The 18,781-nt window shown below is 38.2% G+C and overlaps 1 protein-coding gene across 2 annotated transcripts in view; it reads left to right on the top strand.

Moving 5' to 3' along the window:
- The window catches only part of fat2 (FAT atypical cadherin 2), a 309,284-nt gene that overhangs the window by 284,180 nt on the left and 6,323 nt on the right, over nt 1–18,781 (top strand). For both annotated transcript variants that reach the window (XM_057850154.1, XM_057850155.1), the window contains 2 exons: nt 1,897–2,042; nt 11,787–12,028. In XM_057850154.1, coding sequence (XP_057706137.1) covers nt 1,897–2,042; nt 11,787–12,028 — 388 coding nt within the window. The remainder of the gene's footprint in view (nt 1–1,896; nt 2,043–11,786; nt 12,029–18,781) is intronic.

Raw genomic sequence — 18,781 nt, 5'->3', positions numbered from 1 at the left:
CCTCCCACAGGTGGTGAGCCCATGGAAAGGGGGACCCACGTTGCCTTCTCGGGGTGTGCCCAGCTGGGCCTAATGGATACAAGCCCAGCCAACAGATGCTCGCCTTCGAGCCCCATCTGCAGGCCTGGGGGGCCTCGGTAACCCGCGTCCGGGCAAGGGAAACTTGAGTCCATTTGTGTTTTTCTTCATAAGATGTCTTTTGAGCCATGCTTAGTCTGGCCCCTCACCTAGGATCTGTTTGCGATGGGTGACCCTGCCAGGGGCATAAAGCCCCAGACAACATAACTCCTAGGATCATTGGGACACAAAAAAACCCTTGACCACGATAAGGTGATGACTCACGGAGAGGTTAATTTTCCACCTATCATTTTTTATATACTCCAGTTCACTTGGCATCAACTCAGGAGGTGCTGACCCCACTGCTGTTCATACTGCTGTTCAATCCGCGACTTATTTATGCTACATTACGTGCAGCGTCACAGCACCACATTATGACACGCCACGCTCCCTCCCTTCCCGGGAGTGAGGTATTTCCTCTTCTATTTGCCAAATCAATGAGTGCCCCTTTCATCCTCGCGATGCTACTGAACCTTTTCAATAGGGCTGCGCGATATCCATTTTTTGAAACTAACACTGTAAACATTATATAGTAAGTTTTATCACTCATTCCTCATAACAAATATATGGTAGAACAAAAAAGGATTAATGGCTTGCCTTATAATAATCAATATAAACGGCAGTGAGTGAACCCATATTCAATAAAGTATGAGGTTTATTCTCTGCATAGTATAAAATCCTACCAAGCATGCTGACAGGACTAACATTACACGACAACTTTCATATGTATGTATAGCATAGCACACTAGTTTGAGCTACTAGCCTTAATCACTGGCTGGCTTCTATAACACAACAACTTCTGAAGTTCTGTACATATGACCCTTCACCACCGAAGTAAACATATATTGCTCATCCATATGTTATAGTAAACATAAATACTTACAGACATATTTCCAAGGCAGAAATGTAAGTAACAGAAAGTATTCACGATTGTCAATGCTAACGCTAGACACAGCACTGTCTAAAGCGAATGAGTTTGTGGGCCAAATTATAGATGCAGCAAATTATTCTGACCGGCAGGTGGCAGCAATGCCCCGCAAATGCCAGCGAGCACAGTTCATACTGTATTATCGGTCCTATTAATTATGTTATTGGATTTATTGGGATGACGTCATAATTCCTATTGTCGGACCGATAATTATCGTGCACCAGTACTTTTCAACAAGCCATTTGCAAGTCTTGTTGCGAGGAAGATTTGCAACAGAACCATGGTCCTCTTGGTCTAATTAGTCTAATGTGAAAGTGCCCCTAGACTTCAGGGACTCAGATTGGAGTCGACTAGAGTCGTAAATTTGATTACTCACAACTCAACCCGGACTTGACTCGCTTGGGCTGGGAGGGTCCGAGGCTCGACTCAATTCGACTCGTGGGACAATGACTTGAGACAGGCTGACTCGAAAAACTTGGATCGTAGATTGGTTTCCACATGCCAATAATCCGCTTGGAACACCTTGTGGACCTAGGTACGTGCTGGCTTATTCCATGCAGACATCAATGCATTTTTTTTTCATTGATAGTAAGTTTTCCCTCAAAGATAAACCTGATTGCTTTGTTGGTTGGCAAGGGAATAATGGTGAAGGCCTTGATTAACCTGTGACTCGGCTAAACTCGACATGACATCGAGACTTCACTCGACTTGACATAACCTTGTGACTCGACTCGACTTGACTCGACTGACTTGACTTTGCCACAACCGGTAAGACTCAGGACTCACTTGTGACTCGAATCATAGTGAGTCGTGGAATTGTCTGGAGACTTGACTATAGTGGTGCGTCCTAGGTCTCTGCGGGATTGGGCTACATGGAAGTGATAGAGATCGGCGCCAGCGCGCTGGGCCTTCTGCTGCTGGTGGGCGTCTTCGTTTGCGTACGCAAGCGCTACATCCGACAAAAGAAGAACAAGAAGGCCAAGAACAACTCCGACAGGTAACGCTACTCTATTCTCTGCATCTTTTAATTGTTTTTTTAATGAGATCACACAGACATCCCAAGTTCCAAAATCTAATTTCAGTGAGATATTTTAATAACAAACAAAATGTATTAATTACGAACTAACTAAAGGCAAAGATTTATTGACAGTTTTAGAGCTGAAACGAATACTCGAGCAACTCGAGTTTAAAAACTGATCCGAGTAATTTTATTCTCCTCAAGGAATCGTTTAATTTTGCCAGCCCTAAGCATCACGTTTTGCCCGGACTACTTTTAATGCGGGACAATGCGCTGACGTCACATGCGTAGAGGAAGAAGCAATAAAAAAAACAAAAATTTACCGCAGCCGACAGCTGCTACAAACTACGCCGACGTTGCTAAAAACTACGCCCGCATGATGCTAGTGTGGTAGCAGGTAGTGTCCGATACGTCTCATAGATATCGCATGCATTTACAACTAGATGCGAAATTACAGACTCAGCCGTGTCTGGGCAGTGTTAGTGAACAGCCGCCATCTTTAAGCAGTAGACTTCTCAGCGCTAATAAATATAATGTTACTGTCACTCGCACACGTAACGTTAGCCCTTCGGAGGGCTAGGTTTCTATTGATTATGACCACTGTCGATGCGTGGCTAACGTGTCTTACATACAGGCTTTATTTAATCTGTAAAAACAGCGCTGTAGAGTGATGAGGGTGAAAAATTAAAACATAATAAAGCTAACTGTCAGTTTTAGCTCAGTAGTCATTGTTGAATAAAACACCAAGTAGCACTGGTCCCTAATGTGCTCCAATACAGCAGGTATCATACGTTTATTTTGAACACTGCAAAAACTCAAAATCCTATCAGTACTTACAGTTTAGACTAATTTAAAACGTAACTCGAACTTAAAAATAGCTTGACACAAATGGAAATTCAATTGAAACACGTGGGGAAAACACGTAGCTTTCAAGTGATGTGTGTTATCAAGCGTAATTAGATTTTTAGGTAAGAAATATGTTTTCTTTAATAAGATCTAGTTTTTTGAGTGAAAGCAGTGAATTTTTTTTCTAGTCGCATCTGAGATGCAATTGTTGGCTATTTTCACCAATGCACATCGAAAATAAAGACATTGATTGACTGAAAATGTTTCAATATTGGATTAAATGTCTTTTTTTTCTCATGTATATTTATAATTGCTCTTTACATAGAAAAAAATGTTTTATCCGATTACTCGATGAATCGATAGAATTTTCAGTCGATTACTCGATTACTAAAATATTCGATAGCTGCAGCCCTAGACAGTTTTAGATCCTAATGAAAGACACGTTAGCCATGCGTCGACAGTGGTGAAAATTAAAAGAAACCTAGCCCTCCGCAGGGCTAACATTATGCATAGACTTCATAATGATATTGACGGGTCACATCCGTCTTACACTACTCCATGCCTTCAAGTAGGGGGCCTTCCTGCATTAAGAGGGTTATTCTCAAACACACGCAGGCAGCGAACTAAAGCCGGATTTAGGTTGAAAAAGTACAAAAGCTGTACCGCATACAAGCAGGGAGAATTGTCTCAGGAGTGATTTATTCGAAGATTCAAGGTAATTATCATATTTTTTGTACCATGCATTCAATTTGATATATTGTGAAAAAAAATCAATGGGAGAAGTTAGCCTCTACGGCATTGGCGTCATAATTCGCAATGTGAAATAAATGCTAACTGCATGGTTTTATTGCTTTTAACCAAGAATCAAGACTGTTTTACGTACATATCTATAATGACTTCAGGGATTTAAGCATTTATTCCCAAGAATTTTCAACGCAAAAAGCTTTATGTTGTACTAAGGGGACCGCCACATTGGCCAAACAGACTAGCATCCCGTTCGACATATTTTTGTTTAAAAAAATGCTAACTTCCTTTTTTTTTTTTTTTTTTTTTTTTTTTTGCTTTTAACCAAGAATCGAGACTGTTTTACATCCATATCTATAAAGGATTCAGGGATTTAAGCAATTATTTACAAGAATTTCAATGTAGAAAAAAAAGCTATTTATTGTGGTAAGGCGGCGCCACAGTGACTTAAAGACTAGCAGCACATTTGACATATTTACGTAAAAATAAATGCTAACTGCTCAGGTTTTTTTTTTTTTTTTTTTGCTTTTAACCAAGAATCAAGACTGTTTTACATCCATATCTATAAAGAATTCAGGGATTTAAGCATTTATTCTAGGGCTGTCAAAATTATCGCATTAACGGGCGGTATTTTTTTTTATTAATCATGTTAAAATATTTGACGCAATTAACGCACATGCCCCTCTCAAACAGATTAAAATGACAGCAAAGTGCAATGTCCACTTGTTACTTGTGTTTTTTGGAGTTTTGTCGCCCTCTGCTGGCGCTTGGGTGCAACTGATTTTATGGGCTTAGGCACCCATGAGCACTGTGTAATTATTGACATCAACAATGGCGGGCTACTAGTTTATTTTTTTATTGAAAATTTTACAAATTTTATTAAAACGAAAACATTAAGAGGGGTTTTAATATAAAATTTCTATAACTTGTACTAACATTTATCTTTTAAGAACTACAAGTCTTTCTATCCATGGATCGCTTTAACAGAATGTTAATAATGTTAATGCCATCTTGTTGATTTATTGTTATAATAAAAAAATACAGTACTTATGTACCGTATGTTGAATGTGTATATCCATCTTGTGTCTTATCTTTCCATTCCAACAATAATTTACAGTAAAATATGGCATATTTTAGAGATGGTTTGAATTGCGATTAATTACGATTAATTAATTTTTAAGCTGGAATTAACTCGATTAAAAATTTTAATCGTTTGACAGCCCTAATTTATTCACAAGAATTTCAACCTAAAAAGCTCTTTGTTGTTGTAAGGCGGCGCCACAGTGACTTAAAGACTAGCAGCACATCCGACATATTTACGTAAAATAAATGCTAACTGCTTTTTTTTTTTTTTTTTTTTTTTTTTTTTTTTTTTTTTTTTTTCTGCTTTTAACCAAGAACTGAGACCGTTTTACATCCATATCTATAAAGAACTCAGGGATTTAAACATTTATTCTAGGGCTGTCAAAATTATCGCGTTAACGGGCGGTAATTAATTTTTTTAATTAATCACATTACATATTTGATTCAATTAACGCACATGCCCCGCTCTAACAGATTAGCATCCAGCATCCCATTCGACATATTTTTGTTTAAAAAAATGGTAACTTCCCTTTTTTTTTTTTTTTTAATTATTTATTTATTTATTAAATTTTTTTTTTTTTTTTTGCTTTTAACCAAGAATCGAGACTGTTTTACATCCATATCTATAAAGGATTCAGGGATTTAAGCAATTATTTACAAGAATTTCAATGTAAAAAAAGCTATTTATTGTGGTAAGGCGGCGCCACAGTGACTTAAAGACTAGCAGCACATTCGACATATTTACGTAAAAATAAATGCTAACTGCTCATGTTTTTTTTTTTTTTTTTTTTTTGCTTTTAACCAAGAATCAAGACTGTTTTACATCCATATCTAGAAAGAATTCAGGGATTTAAACATTTATTCTAGGGCTGTCAAAATTATCGCGTTAACGGGCGGTAATTAATTTTTTTAATTAATCACGTTAAATATTTGATTCAATTGACGCACATGCCCCGCTCAAACAGATTAAAATGACAGCAAAGTGCAATGTCCACTTGTTACTTGTGTTTTTTGGAGTTTTGTCGCCCTCTGCTGGCGCTTGGGTGCAACTGATTTTATGGGCTTAAGCACCCATGAGCATTGTGTAATTATTGACATCAACAATGGCGGGCTACTAGTTTATTTTTTGATTGAAAATTTTACAAATTTTATTAAAACGAAAACATTAAGAGGGGTTTTAATATAAAATTTCTATAACTTGTACTAACATTTATCTTTTAAAAACTACAAGTCTTTCTATCCATGGATCGCTTTAACAGAATGTTAATAATGTTAATGCCATCTTGTTGATTTATTGTTATAATAAACAAATACAGTACTTCTGTACAGTATGTTGAATATATATATCCATCTTGTGTCTTTCCATTCCATCAATAATTTACAGAAAAATCTGGCATATTTTATAGATGGTTTGAATTGCGATTAATTACGATTAATTTTTAAGCTGTAATTAACTCGATTAAAAATTTTAATCGTTTGACATTTGAATTTATTCACAAGAATTTCAACGTAAAAAGCTCTTTGTTGTGGTAAGGCGGCGTCACAGTGACTTAAAGACTAGCAGCACATTCGACATATTTACGTTGAATAAATGCTAACTGCCCGTTTTTTTTTAATTTTATTTTGCTTTTAACCAAGAATCGAGACTGTTTTACGTCCATATCTATTAGGAATTCAGGGATTTAAGCATTTATTCACAACTTCTCAACGTAAAAAGCTGTTTGTCTGTGTTTCCACTCAGTCGTCTTTGACGGAGATAGGCTCCCTATTAATCGGCGCCGCGCCCTGTGTCCCAACAATATTATTATGAAGTCAATGCATTACGTTAGCAAGGTACACTAACGTTAATCTTATTTATTAGCGCCATGTTAACTTAATTTTACTTTGTCCCAAGTATCACTCCTCCGCTCTCGGAGTAAATAGTGTGCGTTCGGTGGAGCTGCAGCATTGAAGACGTGCTGTAATTATGCAAGCACTGTCTTACAGTGAATACATGAAACCGTATTCGCCTTGGTGTCCAGCTTGAAATTCTTCCACACTTTTTGACATTTTCTGCTTTTTTTTGGTGACTTTCTCTTCGCTTTCATCGGCGTCTTTGTCGTTACCTCTGTATCAGGGGTGTCAAACTTTTTGCAAAGGGGGCCAGATTTGGTGTGATAAAAATGTGGGGGGCCGACCTTGGCTGATGTCCTTTACGTAGAACAATATATTTAAGCAAATTTTAGCAAGCCATTCTGTGTGTCACATTTGCTGTATTATTATTATTTTTTTTTTATTAATAATTTCAACAATCTCTCAACTAGCCTTTGTGGCGTTCTCTTTCGACTCTTTGGCTCTTGCGAAATACTGCTGCTGTGAAATTAAACTAGATTCAAGTTCCTTCAATTTCTCGCTACATATCTTCCCTGTAATCTTGTCATACATGTCAGCGTGTCTTGTTTGGTAATATCGCCTCACATTGAACTCTTTAAAAACAGTGACTGTCTCTTTGCAAATGAGACAGATAGGGCTGCAGCAATCGATTATTTTAGTAGTCGATTAATCGATGAACTACTTTGTCGAATAATCGAGTAACCGGATAAGTAACATGAAAAATTAAAATACCTGAGCTGAGCCTCAAACGGTATAAAAAAAATAGGGCTGTCAAACGATTAAAATTTTTAATCGAGTTAATTACAGCTTAAAAATTAATTAATCGTAATTAATCGCAATTAATCGCAATTCAAACCATCTATAAAATATGCCATATTTTTCTGTAAATTATATATATATTCTGTAAAATAAATTGTTGGAATGGAAAGATAAGACACAAGATGGATATATACATTCAACCTACGGTACATAAGGACTGTAGTGGGCATTTCATTCTACTGTCATTTAAATCTGTCTATGCTGTCCTCACTCCGAAGCGTCTACTTTTTCCAAAGCTAGACAGCTAGTGAACGACGCCTTAATAATCAGACTTCTTCCTTTTTCATCTGATTTATTAATAAAATGGCCTCAAACCATTGCCCTTTTAGACCGTTGTAAAACTACAAAAAAAAGTACACAAGCATTGCATTAGCAACAACGTTAGCTTAGCACGCTATACAGGTTCACTAAACATAAACAAAAAGCGTCTCATACAAAAAATATAACATTTAGCTTACTAACATAATATGTACATTCTTTACAACAACCATACTTACGGACAAATCTTGTCCAAGGATCATATAAGCACAATATTACAACGTAGGCGTCAGCCCGAGACGTCGTGCAGCCATACTGAACTGGCAAGAACACAATAAACCATGTCGCAAAGCGACCACAAGAGTTCGCTGTTAGACAGCAAAAAAAGCCTTGCTGTAAAACTTACCAAAAGGCAGAATACTGTCTGAGCGGGACATTGCGTCAAATATTTTAACGTGATTAATTTAAAAAATTAATTACCGCGCGTTAACACGATAATTTTGACAGCCCTAAAAAAAAATTAAATAAGGATCTATGTACAACAAAAGAATTGGATTTTTTTTTTTTTTTTTTTTTTTTTTTTACAATGCTCTTAACAAATGGTTCAGACACATATTCCCTCAAAAAACAAAACTAAATATACCATAAACTAAATTACGAATACATAAAAAAAAAAAAAAAAAAAAAAAACATTAGCGCAAACAAAAACTTAGCTTATGTTGGTCTTAACGTGCAGCAGCTGGACTCAGCCATGTGAAATGAGGCAGACTAGAGGGCAGTGTATCCACTCAAATCAATAAAACTGATTGCAAACACTTTCAAAATAAACCATGACAACGGTACAATAATTAAACGAATACTCGAAGCAGCAAAATTTAATTTCGAATCTTATTTTTCTAATCGAATACTCGAGTTAATCTATTAATCGTTGCAGCACTAGAGGCAGACACAGTTGTTACGTATTTTAGTGAAGAAATAGTCCAATTTTTATCTACTCTTGAAGCGTCGGCTGTCGCAGTCAACTTTCTTTTTTTTGTTCATTGTCGCATTTTTAGAAAATTGTGAGTAAAGTGTCACACGGGGAAATGTTGCTTGGAGTGCTGCTGCCTTTTAGTGGGTAAATGAGGAGCAGCATTTAGTGTGTAAGCTACTTCATATGCAGTACTGCTGACCAATTTATTAAGTCTGTATGCGGGCCAGACTTTATTGATTTTATGACAGAGGCTGGGGGCCGGATGAAATTTGACCACGGGCCGCATTTGGCCCCCGGGCCAGACTTTGGATATGTCTGCTCTATATTCATGCATGGTTGAAATCAAATATATCCTCCGCCTTTGTCTTGCTCCTGTACGCACATGACGTCGGCGCGTTTTTCCACATTAAAATTAGTCTGGGCAAAACATCATGTGTTAGTTAAGTTTCGTTTTGAAACAAGGAGTTTGAATGACTTTTGATTGAATGACATTTGATTGAATAGCCTTATACCTGTCATTGTTTGTGAAGTGGTTGACATTATAAGCGGGAATTTATCCACCCTGACTCAGGAGCGCTTTGAATTGGCTGTTGGCTATTCCTGTCCATTAATTAACAGTTCAATCTGTTCGTTTATTTGGTTCATTTCCTTAGTGAGTTAGGTGTATGATAGGAGATTTCCAGTTACGTGATCGGATCAGGGACATCCTTAATAAGGATTCAACATATTGTCAAAAGACCATTTGTAGGTGTTCATGCGTTTTAGATATTCTGCATTGAATTTCATATCATGTCCAAGGTCAGTTTATTAGTATTTTCAGTACTCACCATCAGGGTTTGGTTTATTCCAGGGGAAAAAAACAGTATTATTAATGTTTATGGAGTTTTGCTGCTGAATCAAAATGAGTTATCCAGCATGTTTTTCAAAAATCCAACCTATTCCTCTTTCACTGTGGTTCAACTCAATATAGTTCTTTAATGCAGGTTTTTTGTTATTAGTGTTTTACTAGATTGGATTTGAGCTTTTGAGTTTTTTGCAAGTTTATTGCTTGTTTTTTTTTCAGTCTGCACAGTTTTAAATAAAATTGAGCAGTCAATTAATTTTCAGTTTCTTTCTTTGAATATTAGCTTAGAATCTCTTTCAGACTCTCTCCTGAGTGTTTCTTCAAACTACGCACAATTGCACTTGCATTTAAAAACTAGAAACTGCAATTTCTGGAGAAATTACTCTGGGTCTTTGCTCTGTGGTGATACAAATCTTAACACAACCCAGGTTGGCTTGGGGACATTTCGCGGACAATATCAGGTCACTTCCTGTTGATTTGGGGATTTTTTTTTTTTTTTTGCCATTGAAAATGAATGGGAAAATTTTTGGACGTCCATGTATGTCAGTGGTATCGACTTACATAGGCGTCAATGGAATCCAAGTGTATTAGCATCAATAGAATGAAAAAATATGATTAAATGCCATTGGAAATGAATGGGAAGTTTGGACGTCCATGGACGTCAATGGCTGCAATTGACGTCCATGGACGTCTAAACTTCCCTCCATAAGTGTCAATGGATTCAGGGACATTTGGGGGACACGTCCTGTTGATTTGGGGACATTTTTTTTACCCATTGAAAATGAATGGGAAAAAATTTGGACGTCCATGGCCATCAATGGCATCGACTCACAGATGTGTCAAAGGAATCCAAGTACATTAGCATCAATAGATTTAACATACATGGCCGTCAATGGCAACAGTGCAATGTAAATTCTATTGGAAATCCAAGTGAAAGTGAACAGGACATTTCCCGTTAAAAATGAATGGGCAAGTTTTTGGCTAATTTCCGGGGAACCGTACATTTTTTTTCAATTTCTGTTGACAACTTTTATGCCCCTCGCTGTCCCGGAATTTTTGATGCCCAAATTGTGTGTTTTGGTCAGAAATTGAAGGACTAGATACATTTTGAAAGTTTTTTGTTCTCATTAAAAATGAATGGGCAAGTTTTTGTCAAATTTCTGGGAAACCGTAAATTTTTTTAAATTAAATTTAAATTATTTTTTTTTTTCCAAATTCTGTGTGTAACTTTTATGCCCCTCAACGTCCTGGAATTTTTGATGCCCAAATTGTGTAATTTGGTCAAAATTTGTAGGACTTGATACATTTTGAATTTTTTTTTTTTTTTTTTTCCGGAAAATTGCCGTTTGCGGCGCAACGGAATATTTTTCGGAGCTGTTTGAAAAATTCCCTGCATCGTACAAAAATTCCAGACATGTTGATTCTTTAGCAGTGCCGATCGGTCAAGCCAGTTCGGGCTGCGCGGCATGGAAAGAAATCCTATTTAAAAATTTTTTTTAAAAAAAACAATAACACTATCTGTTGTTTTTTTTTTTTTCAAAGACCCAGATAATAAATATTTGAGCTTAGCCTCAAACAGTATTTAAAAAAATAAATAAATGAAGATCTAAGTACAACAAAAGAACAACTGGCTAACTTGCATAGAAAAAGTCCGCTAGCTTAAATGCTATAAAATGCTAAGGGTTTTTTTGTATTTTTTTTCAATGCTCTTAACAAACGCTCACATATTCCCACAAAAAACAGGTAACTATAGCTTTAAACTAATTTATGAATGCATCAAAAAACATATTGGCTTATGTTGGTCTTCACTGGGAGCAGCTGAATTTAGCCATATAAAATGAGTTATGTCATATTCACTGTTGCCACTAAAGGGCAGTGTATCCACCCATACCAATAAAACTAAATGCAAACACTTTCAAAACAAACCATTACAATGCCACTCTAAATAAATACTCGAAGCTGCAAAATTTGATTTGAAGCTTTTTTCTAAACAAATTACTCGAGTTATTAATCGATTAATCATTGCAGCACTACTCTATACCTTTATTTATTTATTATATTCATTTAGTAAATTTAAAGCAAGTACTTGTGTACTTTAACTTGAATATTTTTTCTTAGATACTTGTACTTTGACTTAAGTACCCCTGTATCTGTACTTTTACATAAGTAAAAAAATAAAGTGAGTACTTCATCCACCACACACGTAATGTCTTCCTAATGTTAGCAGCCAAATGTATATAGATATACTAAATTAAATAAGATTTTATATGAACATGTTTTTCAGTTCCATGTCATCCAAGAGCCCGAAAGCTTGCGATCAAGAAGTAGAGCTCAGCCACATGACGTCCACTGCCAACGACCTTGACCACTCGCCCTTCCGCTCGCTGCGTCCCCGCAGCCAAGCGTGCGCCGATAAGTCGCATGGTCCGGCGGTCTGCAGCGTGGCCCCCAACCTGCCCGTCAGGCCCCCGTCTAGCTCTGACAACGACTCGGTCAAGAAGACCCACTGGGACCTCGACTATGAAGGTGTGTGCGTAGCCTTCGTCTTAGCAGGAAAAATCACAATCAATCATATATGACACATGATATATGGTATACTGTATGAACACATTTCTGATAGAAGAATGGAAAGAAACCTTTTCAGTTCAAAAATTGAAAAACCACATTGCCTCTGACGCTGTTAAACGGTATTCGGTCCTTTAAATTATTTGGTCTTGATTTGGTCCTGCAATCTGACATTGAGACTCATTTTTAAGACTACAACCATTTTTCAGGCGAGCAAAATTAAACAACTTGTGGCCCAAGGTGGTAAGTGTGCAACCACTGAATTGGCAGCATTTGGAAGCCTGTATTTTGAGGTTTCTTATGTGGTGCTTGAACAAACCTTGGCCCCAACAACCAAGCAAATTCAATACAAATTTTCTAAATATTGGTACGGTAAAAATGCATTGTTTTAAGTATGGGAGTATTCAGAGAGGTTTACTACTAATATTCACCAACCTTGGCCAGAACCTATTCAGAATTGTGGATTTACAGTACCACTAAATGAGAACTGTAACCTATGACCAGATCAAAGTCAAAATTTAGGACATTTCATTCAAATTTTCTAAATATCGGTACAGTAAAAATAGGTCCAATCCTAATATTCACCAACCTTGGTCAGAACAAATTCAGATCTGTGGATTTACAGTGCCACAAAAATGAGAACTGTAACGTGATCAATGTGTGCATGTCGGAGTATTAATTCAAATTTGCTTAATCTTTGTACAGTAAAAATGCATAGATTTGAGTATGGAAGTATTCAGAGAGGTCTACTACTAATATTCACCAACCTTGGCCAGAACTTATTTAGATTTGTGGCTTTACAGTGCCACAAAAATGAGAACTGTGACCAGATAAAAGTACTCATGCAGGACTTTTAATACAAATTTTCTAAATATGGGTACATTAAAAAAAATACATTTTTGAGTATGGGAGTATTCAGAGAGGTCTACTAATGTTCACCAACCTTGGCCAGAACATATTCAAACTTGTGGATTTACAGTACCACAAAAATGTAGTGATGGCCAAATGAAGCCTCATGAAGCAGTGAAGCTTTGCAGCAAAATGGTTTGCACATGTAGCAAAGCTTCATGGTGCTTCATTTACTGTATGGCGCCATCAAGTGGTCTAGAAGCCTAAGAGGTCAACATTGTTAAAAATTCAATGGCTATTTGCCTAAGACAAAGATATGAATGTGCTTGTTTTAGTAATTTAGTATGTGAACAAAATACAACAAATGCTAAGAATAATTTGTTATTCATTTTTATTTAGAAAGAATAGCTTTCCCACAGTGGCTGGCTTTAAACGGTTTCTTTTTTTTGGACAATATTTCACCAGCTTTAGAAAATATTCTTTCACAAGGCACAGATGAAGCTGGGGTGCAGAGAAATGTGAGTGCCAGTTTATATAAACTTGGGTAGGTATTCTTTTGTGCATCCCAGTACACTAATGGATTGTTCATCCTGTTCTGTTGATGTTTGGTTCAGATAGGTACACACACACACTCACATTTATATTAATGTAGTTTTTCTCCCTTACCTTATTGAAAGCAATCAAATCAAAATGTTCCCATACAGGGGAGGATCGCTTTTTTCGCGCAGGTTCCATCGAAAGCAAAGGACAAGGCTCGAAAAAAGATTGCACTGGTTGCACTGTTGCGCACAGATTGTAACAAGTACGGGAGCCTGAAATCCACAAAATGTGAGATAACAGGCGATCGCCATTGCGTTTTGCAACCAATTTATACCGTAGTCTGTACTGTGTTTACAATGTGCGCCAAACGTCGGATCACCTCTGAAGTGAAAATAAAGTTCAGCCGGCCGGCGAGGCTGCTCACGCTATCATATCCGGGTATTGCTGAAATGACGTGCGCCTCGCTAAAAGCTTCGTGGAAACGCCCCTCCCATTACTCGAACCAAGCTTCGGAACCTCGGCCCATTTCGTCCCATCACTACAAAAATGAGAACTGTAACTTTTAACCAGATCAAAGTCCACATTTAGCACATGTAATTCAAAATTTCTATATATTGGTACGGTAAAAATAGGTCCACTACTAATATTCACCAACCTTGGCCAAACTTATTCAGATTTGTGGATTTACAGTTCCACAAAAATGAGCACGGTAAGCTGATCAAAGTGTTCATGGAGGACTATTAATTCAAATTTGCTTCATCTTTGTCCAGAAAAATGTATAGTTTTGAGTACGGAAGTATTCAGAAAGGTATACTACTAATATTCACTAACCTTGGCCAGCACCTATTCAGAATTGTGGATTTACAGTACCACAAAAATGAGAACTGTAACCTGTGACTAGATCAAACATCCTTTATGTAGGACATGTAATTCAAATTTTCTGAATATTGGTTGCAGTAAAAATAGGTCCACTCCAAATATTCACCAACCTTGGTCAGAACAAATTCAGAATTGTGGATTTACATGGCCACAAAAATGAGAACTGTAACCTGATCAAAGTGTGCATGTAGGATTATTAAATCAAATTTGCTTAATCTTTGTACAGTTAACACATAGTTTTGAGTATGGGAGTATTCAGAGAGGTTTACTACTAATATTCACCAACCTTGGCCAGAATCTATTTAGAATTTTGGATTTACAGTACCACAAAAATGAGAACTGTAACCCGGTCAAAGTCCACATGTGGGACTTATAATACAAATTTTCTAAATATCTGTACAGTAAAAAAATGCATAGTTTTGAGTATGGGAGTATTCAGAGAGGTCTACTACTAATATTCACCAACCTTGGCCAGAAATTATTCAAGAATTGTGGATTTACAGTACCACAAAACTTAGAACTGTAACCTGTTACCAGATCATAATCCACATTTAGGACATTTCATTCAAATTGTCTAAATATTGGTACAGTAAAAATAGGTCCACTCCTAATATTCACCAACTTTGGCCAGAACGTATTCAGAATTGTGGATTTACAGTACCACAAAAATGAGAACTGTAACCTGTAACCAGACCAAAGTCCACATTTAGCACATTTAATTCAAATTTTCTAAATATTGGTCCAGTAAAAATAGGTCAACTACTATTATTGACCAACCTTAGCCAAAACCTATTAAGATTTGTGGATTTACAGTGCCTCAAAATGAAAACTGTAACCTACCATCTACTAAAACGTGTTTAAATGATGATAATGGTGGCCTCATCTAATTGAGAGTTTTGAGTGTTTTTAAGAGTTGGGAACAACGTGAGCGCACGGAAGTTAACTGCCTTGCCGCTCGGTCAGAATGCTTTTAAAGTAATGCTTGGATAATGAGGATGTGCTAATTTTAGGGTCCGCTCATTTGACCACGGGCCCACCGACCTATTGGTGCTGTCATGATTACGCAATGATGCTCTGCCTAACAGATTAATAAAGCTTTTTTACGCCTGGCTGCTGATTGCGTGGAGGTGGGGGGGGGCATCCGGTCCCGCGCCGCCCCGCAGTGGCTATCCGACACTCTCCCGCTTCCGCCTTCCCCCTCCCTTTTCGGCCCGGGCAACCTCCTTGGCCGCCGGCTCGGGTCTCTGGTCGGGTGCCAGTGGGTCGGCAGGGTGTCGCCCACCCCAGGTGGGGACTCTGTCCTGCCCCGGGGCTATTGGGCCGCGCCGTGTTGGTTGGCGGGTGGCGGCGGTGTCTGGTGGGCCGGGTGGGCGGGCGTGGGGGTCCCATGGTGTGCCTTGTCGGTTGGGGGGGTGGCGGCCGTAGCTGGTGGGCCAGTTAGGCGGGCGGGCATGGGCGGGCGATGGCGCGTACCCTCACCCCTTCCCTGAAGGACAGTTAATGGGAGCGCAGACCGTATGGACGACCACATTGGGTCCCAGGGGGAGGACTGTGGCTCCTCGCTGGAGCTGCGAGAGGGAGGACAGGCTGCCCCGGCTCAACCTTGACTGGCTGGGGTGGCCCCTGTGCAACTTTTCCACTTGTCTCCAGGACCATCACACTTATGATGGGACTCGCGCATGACTGAGTGCAATTAGACACACTCATGTAGAGAAACTATAAGTGCCAGAACTAGCGATCAGGCAGCATAGAATAGGATGCCAACATATCCACACTTACAATACTGGGTTATAACCCTCACATTGCCGATTCGTGTACGCTCCACTACACCTAATCTCATCTCTTTCTGACACCCCCCCCCCCCTTCATCTCGGTAATCAGGCCGCCCACATGGTGTCAACCGGAAATACAATTGCTAACAATAGCGCTACTATATTCATAGTTAGTGTAGGCGTTGAATGTATTTCTTGTTGTTTGTTCTTCTTTTCTGTCTCTCTCTCCTTTTCTAATTCATTTTCTGCCCCCGCATAACCCCTGCCTGTCCGCTACTTTCTCCAAATAAACGAAACACAATGAATAATCATCACAATGCGAGTATATCATGTGATCCGATGTGATACATTTAAACTAGGGTTGTTCCGATCATGTTTTTTTTTTTTGCTCCCGATCCGATCCCGATCGTTTTAGTTTGAGTATCTGCCGATCCTGATATTTCCCGATCCGATTGCTTTTTTTTGCTCCCGATTCAATTCCAATCAGTCCCGATAATTTTTCCCGATCATATACATTTTGGCAGTGCATTAAGAAAAAAATGAATAAAACTCGGACGAATATATACATTCAACGAGTACTGTATTTGTTTATTATGACAATAAATCCTCAAGATGGCATTTACATTATTAACATTCTTTCTTTGAGAGGGATCCACGGATAGAAAGACTTGTAATTCTTAAAGGATAAATGTGACTTTGTATATTGTGACTAAATATTGCCATCTAGTGTATTTGTTGAGCTTTCAGTAAATGTTACTGTAGCCATGCCCAAATGCATGAAGGGGAAGTGCAACCATGACTGTGCGTAGTGCTACCAATTGATATATCTTCTCTGCGTTGGGAAATAATATAGGGTGTGAAGAAAAATATCAATTACTACCTTGCTTCCCCACATTGCTTCCCACGATATTTTTAATCATAGGGAGAGGGATTGTAAGGCTTTAACCAATTTAAAAAAGGCTCCAAAGGCTGCCAAAATTCACTCCACTCATTTTACGATGCCTTGTAGCTCTCTACATTGGTAAAACGGCGCCATTACAGATTGAGCGCAACAATGCGTGAGTGGGTCGTGCAGCGCATGCATTAATTGCGGTAAATATTTTAACGTGATACATTTTTACAAAAATTAACTACCGCCGTTATCGGGATAAATTTGATAACCCTACCTTAAGCCTAAACTGAAGACTCTGGATGAGTGTAACATATTATGTCTTTAATGTTAAATACAATTAGAAAACATTTTAATTAAAAAATATATATAAATAAAAAAAAGGCATGTCTGATATTTTTTTGCTGATTCCGATACTTTGAAAATGACGTGATTGGACTCGGGACATCTCTAATTTAAACTGCTCAGACCAATAGGACACACAGATTCCCATTTTCCGTGTCAAGCAGCTGAACAGGACAGGTTAAAAAAACAAAAAAGATGAATAAAGTTCTCTGAAGTTGAAGTTGTACCATTGAGGAAAACAGCCTCAAGTTGTCCACTTCCATTGAAAGCAGTGAGCGAAGATTTATTCGCCACCACCCTCCCGCTACAAATGAACGGACGTCTACGACTGATAAACTCATTGAAACTTTCTACCAATTCGCCAGTGAAATAGAAGTAGGACATTAAAGTTAGCGTCCACAAAAACAACAACAACTTTAGTGACCTTCAGCCTGTAAAGAAAGTCAAATTCTTGCTGGCTTGCGCTTCCTTTTACGACCTTCAGAGCAAAGCAAACCTTAAGCGAGCGCGGCGGCCTCGAACACGCTAAAAACACGCGCTGTGATGTCGTGGCGGTATCCAACGTGAGGTGACTGCAGGGCATTTGGACACTAATTAAGGTTTATTTTCTCCTGCTACTCGTTTTCTTTCCACGCAAAATTGGAGCTGAGTTGCAAGCGAGGTCAGCAACTGCCGCCGTGCGTTCTTTTCACCCCAAGAAATGCAAATACCGGCGCTTTATTTGCATAACGCAAGACTTTATGCCCTTTTTATGAGGCATTTTGAGGACACAAACACACAAGGGAACTTTTCTGAAGAGGCGTACGAGTTACGAACAAACTTTTTTGCAAGGTCATTTAGTTGACAGAAGGGTCAGGTGATGATTTTCAGATCGGAACAGGGTTTTTTTTTTTTTTTTTTTTTTAAATGATCGTTTTTTTTTTAGGGTTGTTCCAATCCTGTTTTTTTGCTCCCGATCCGGTCCCGATCGTTTTAGTTTGAGTATCTGCCGATCCCGATATTTCCCGATCCGATTGCTTTTTTTTTTTTGCTCCCGATTCAATTCCAATCATTCCCGATAATTTTTCCCGATCATATACATTTTGGCAATGCATTAAGAAAAAAATGAATAAAACTCGGACGAATATATACATTCAACAAGTACTGTATTTGTTTATTATGACAATAAATCCTCAAGATGGCATTTACATTATTAACATTCTTTCTGTGAGAGGGATCCACGGATAGAAAGACTTGTAATTCTGAAAGGATAAATGTGACTATGTATATAGACCCTACCCACGTGACGTCACAACTCCGCTCTCCTGAATGGTACCGCCCAATTGTCCGTCAAAACATAGTGTTAACCTGTTACGGCTACGTACATTCCTCCTATTTACGGCGTGTTTTTCTGCTCCTTAACATTAATAATCAAAATGGTGAAGGCGTGTGTGGCTGTTG

The sequence above is a fragment of the Corythoichthys intestinalis genome, chromosome 11, assembly GCF_030265065.1.
Source record: "Corythoichthys intestinalis isolate RoL2023-P3 chromosome 11, ASM3026506v1, whole genome shotgun sequence".
NCBI lineage: Eukaryota > Metazoa > Chordata > Actinopteri > Syngnathiformes > Syngnathidae > Corythoichthys > Corythoichthys intestinalis.
This window is presented reverse-complemented; position numbering and strand designations above follow the sequence as displayed.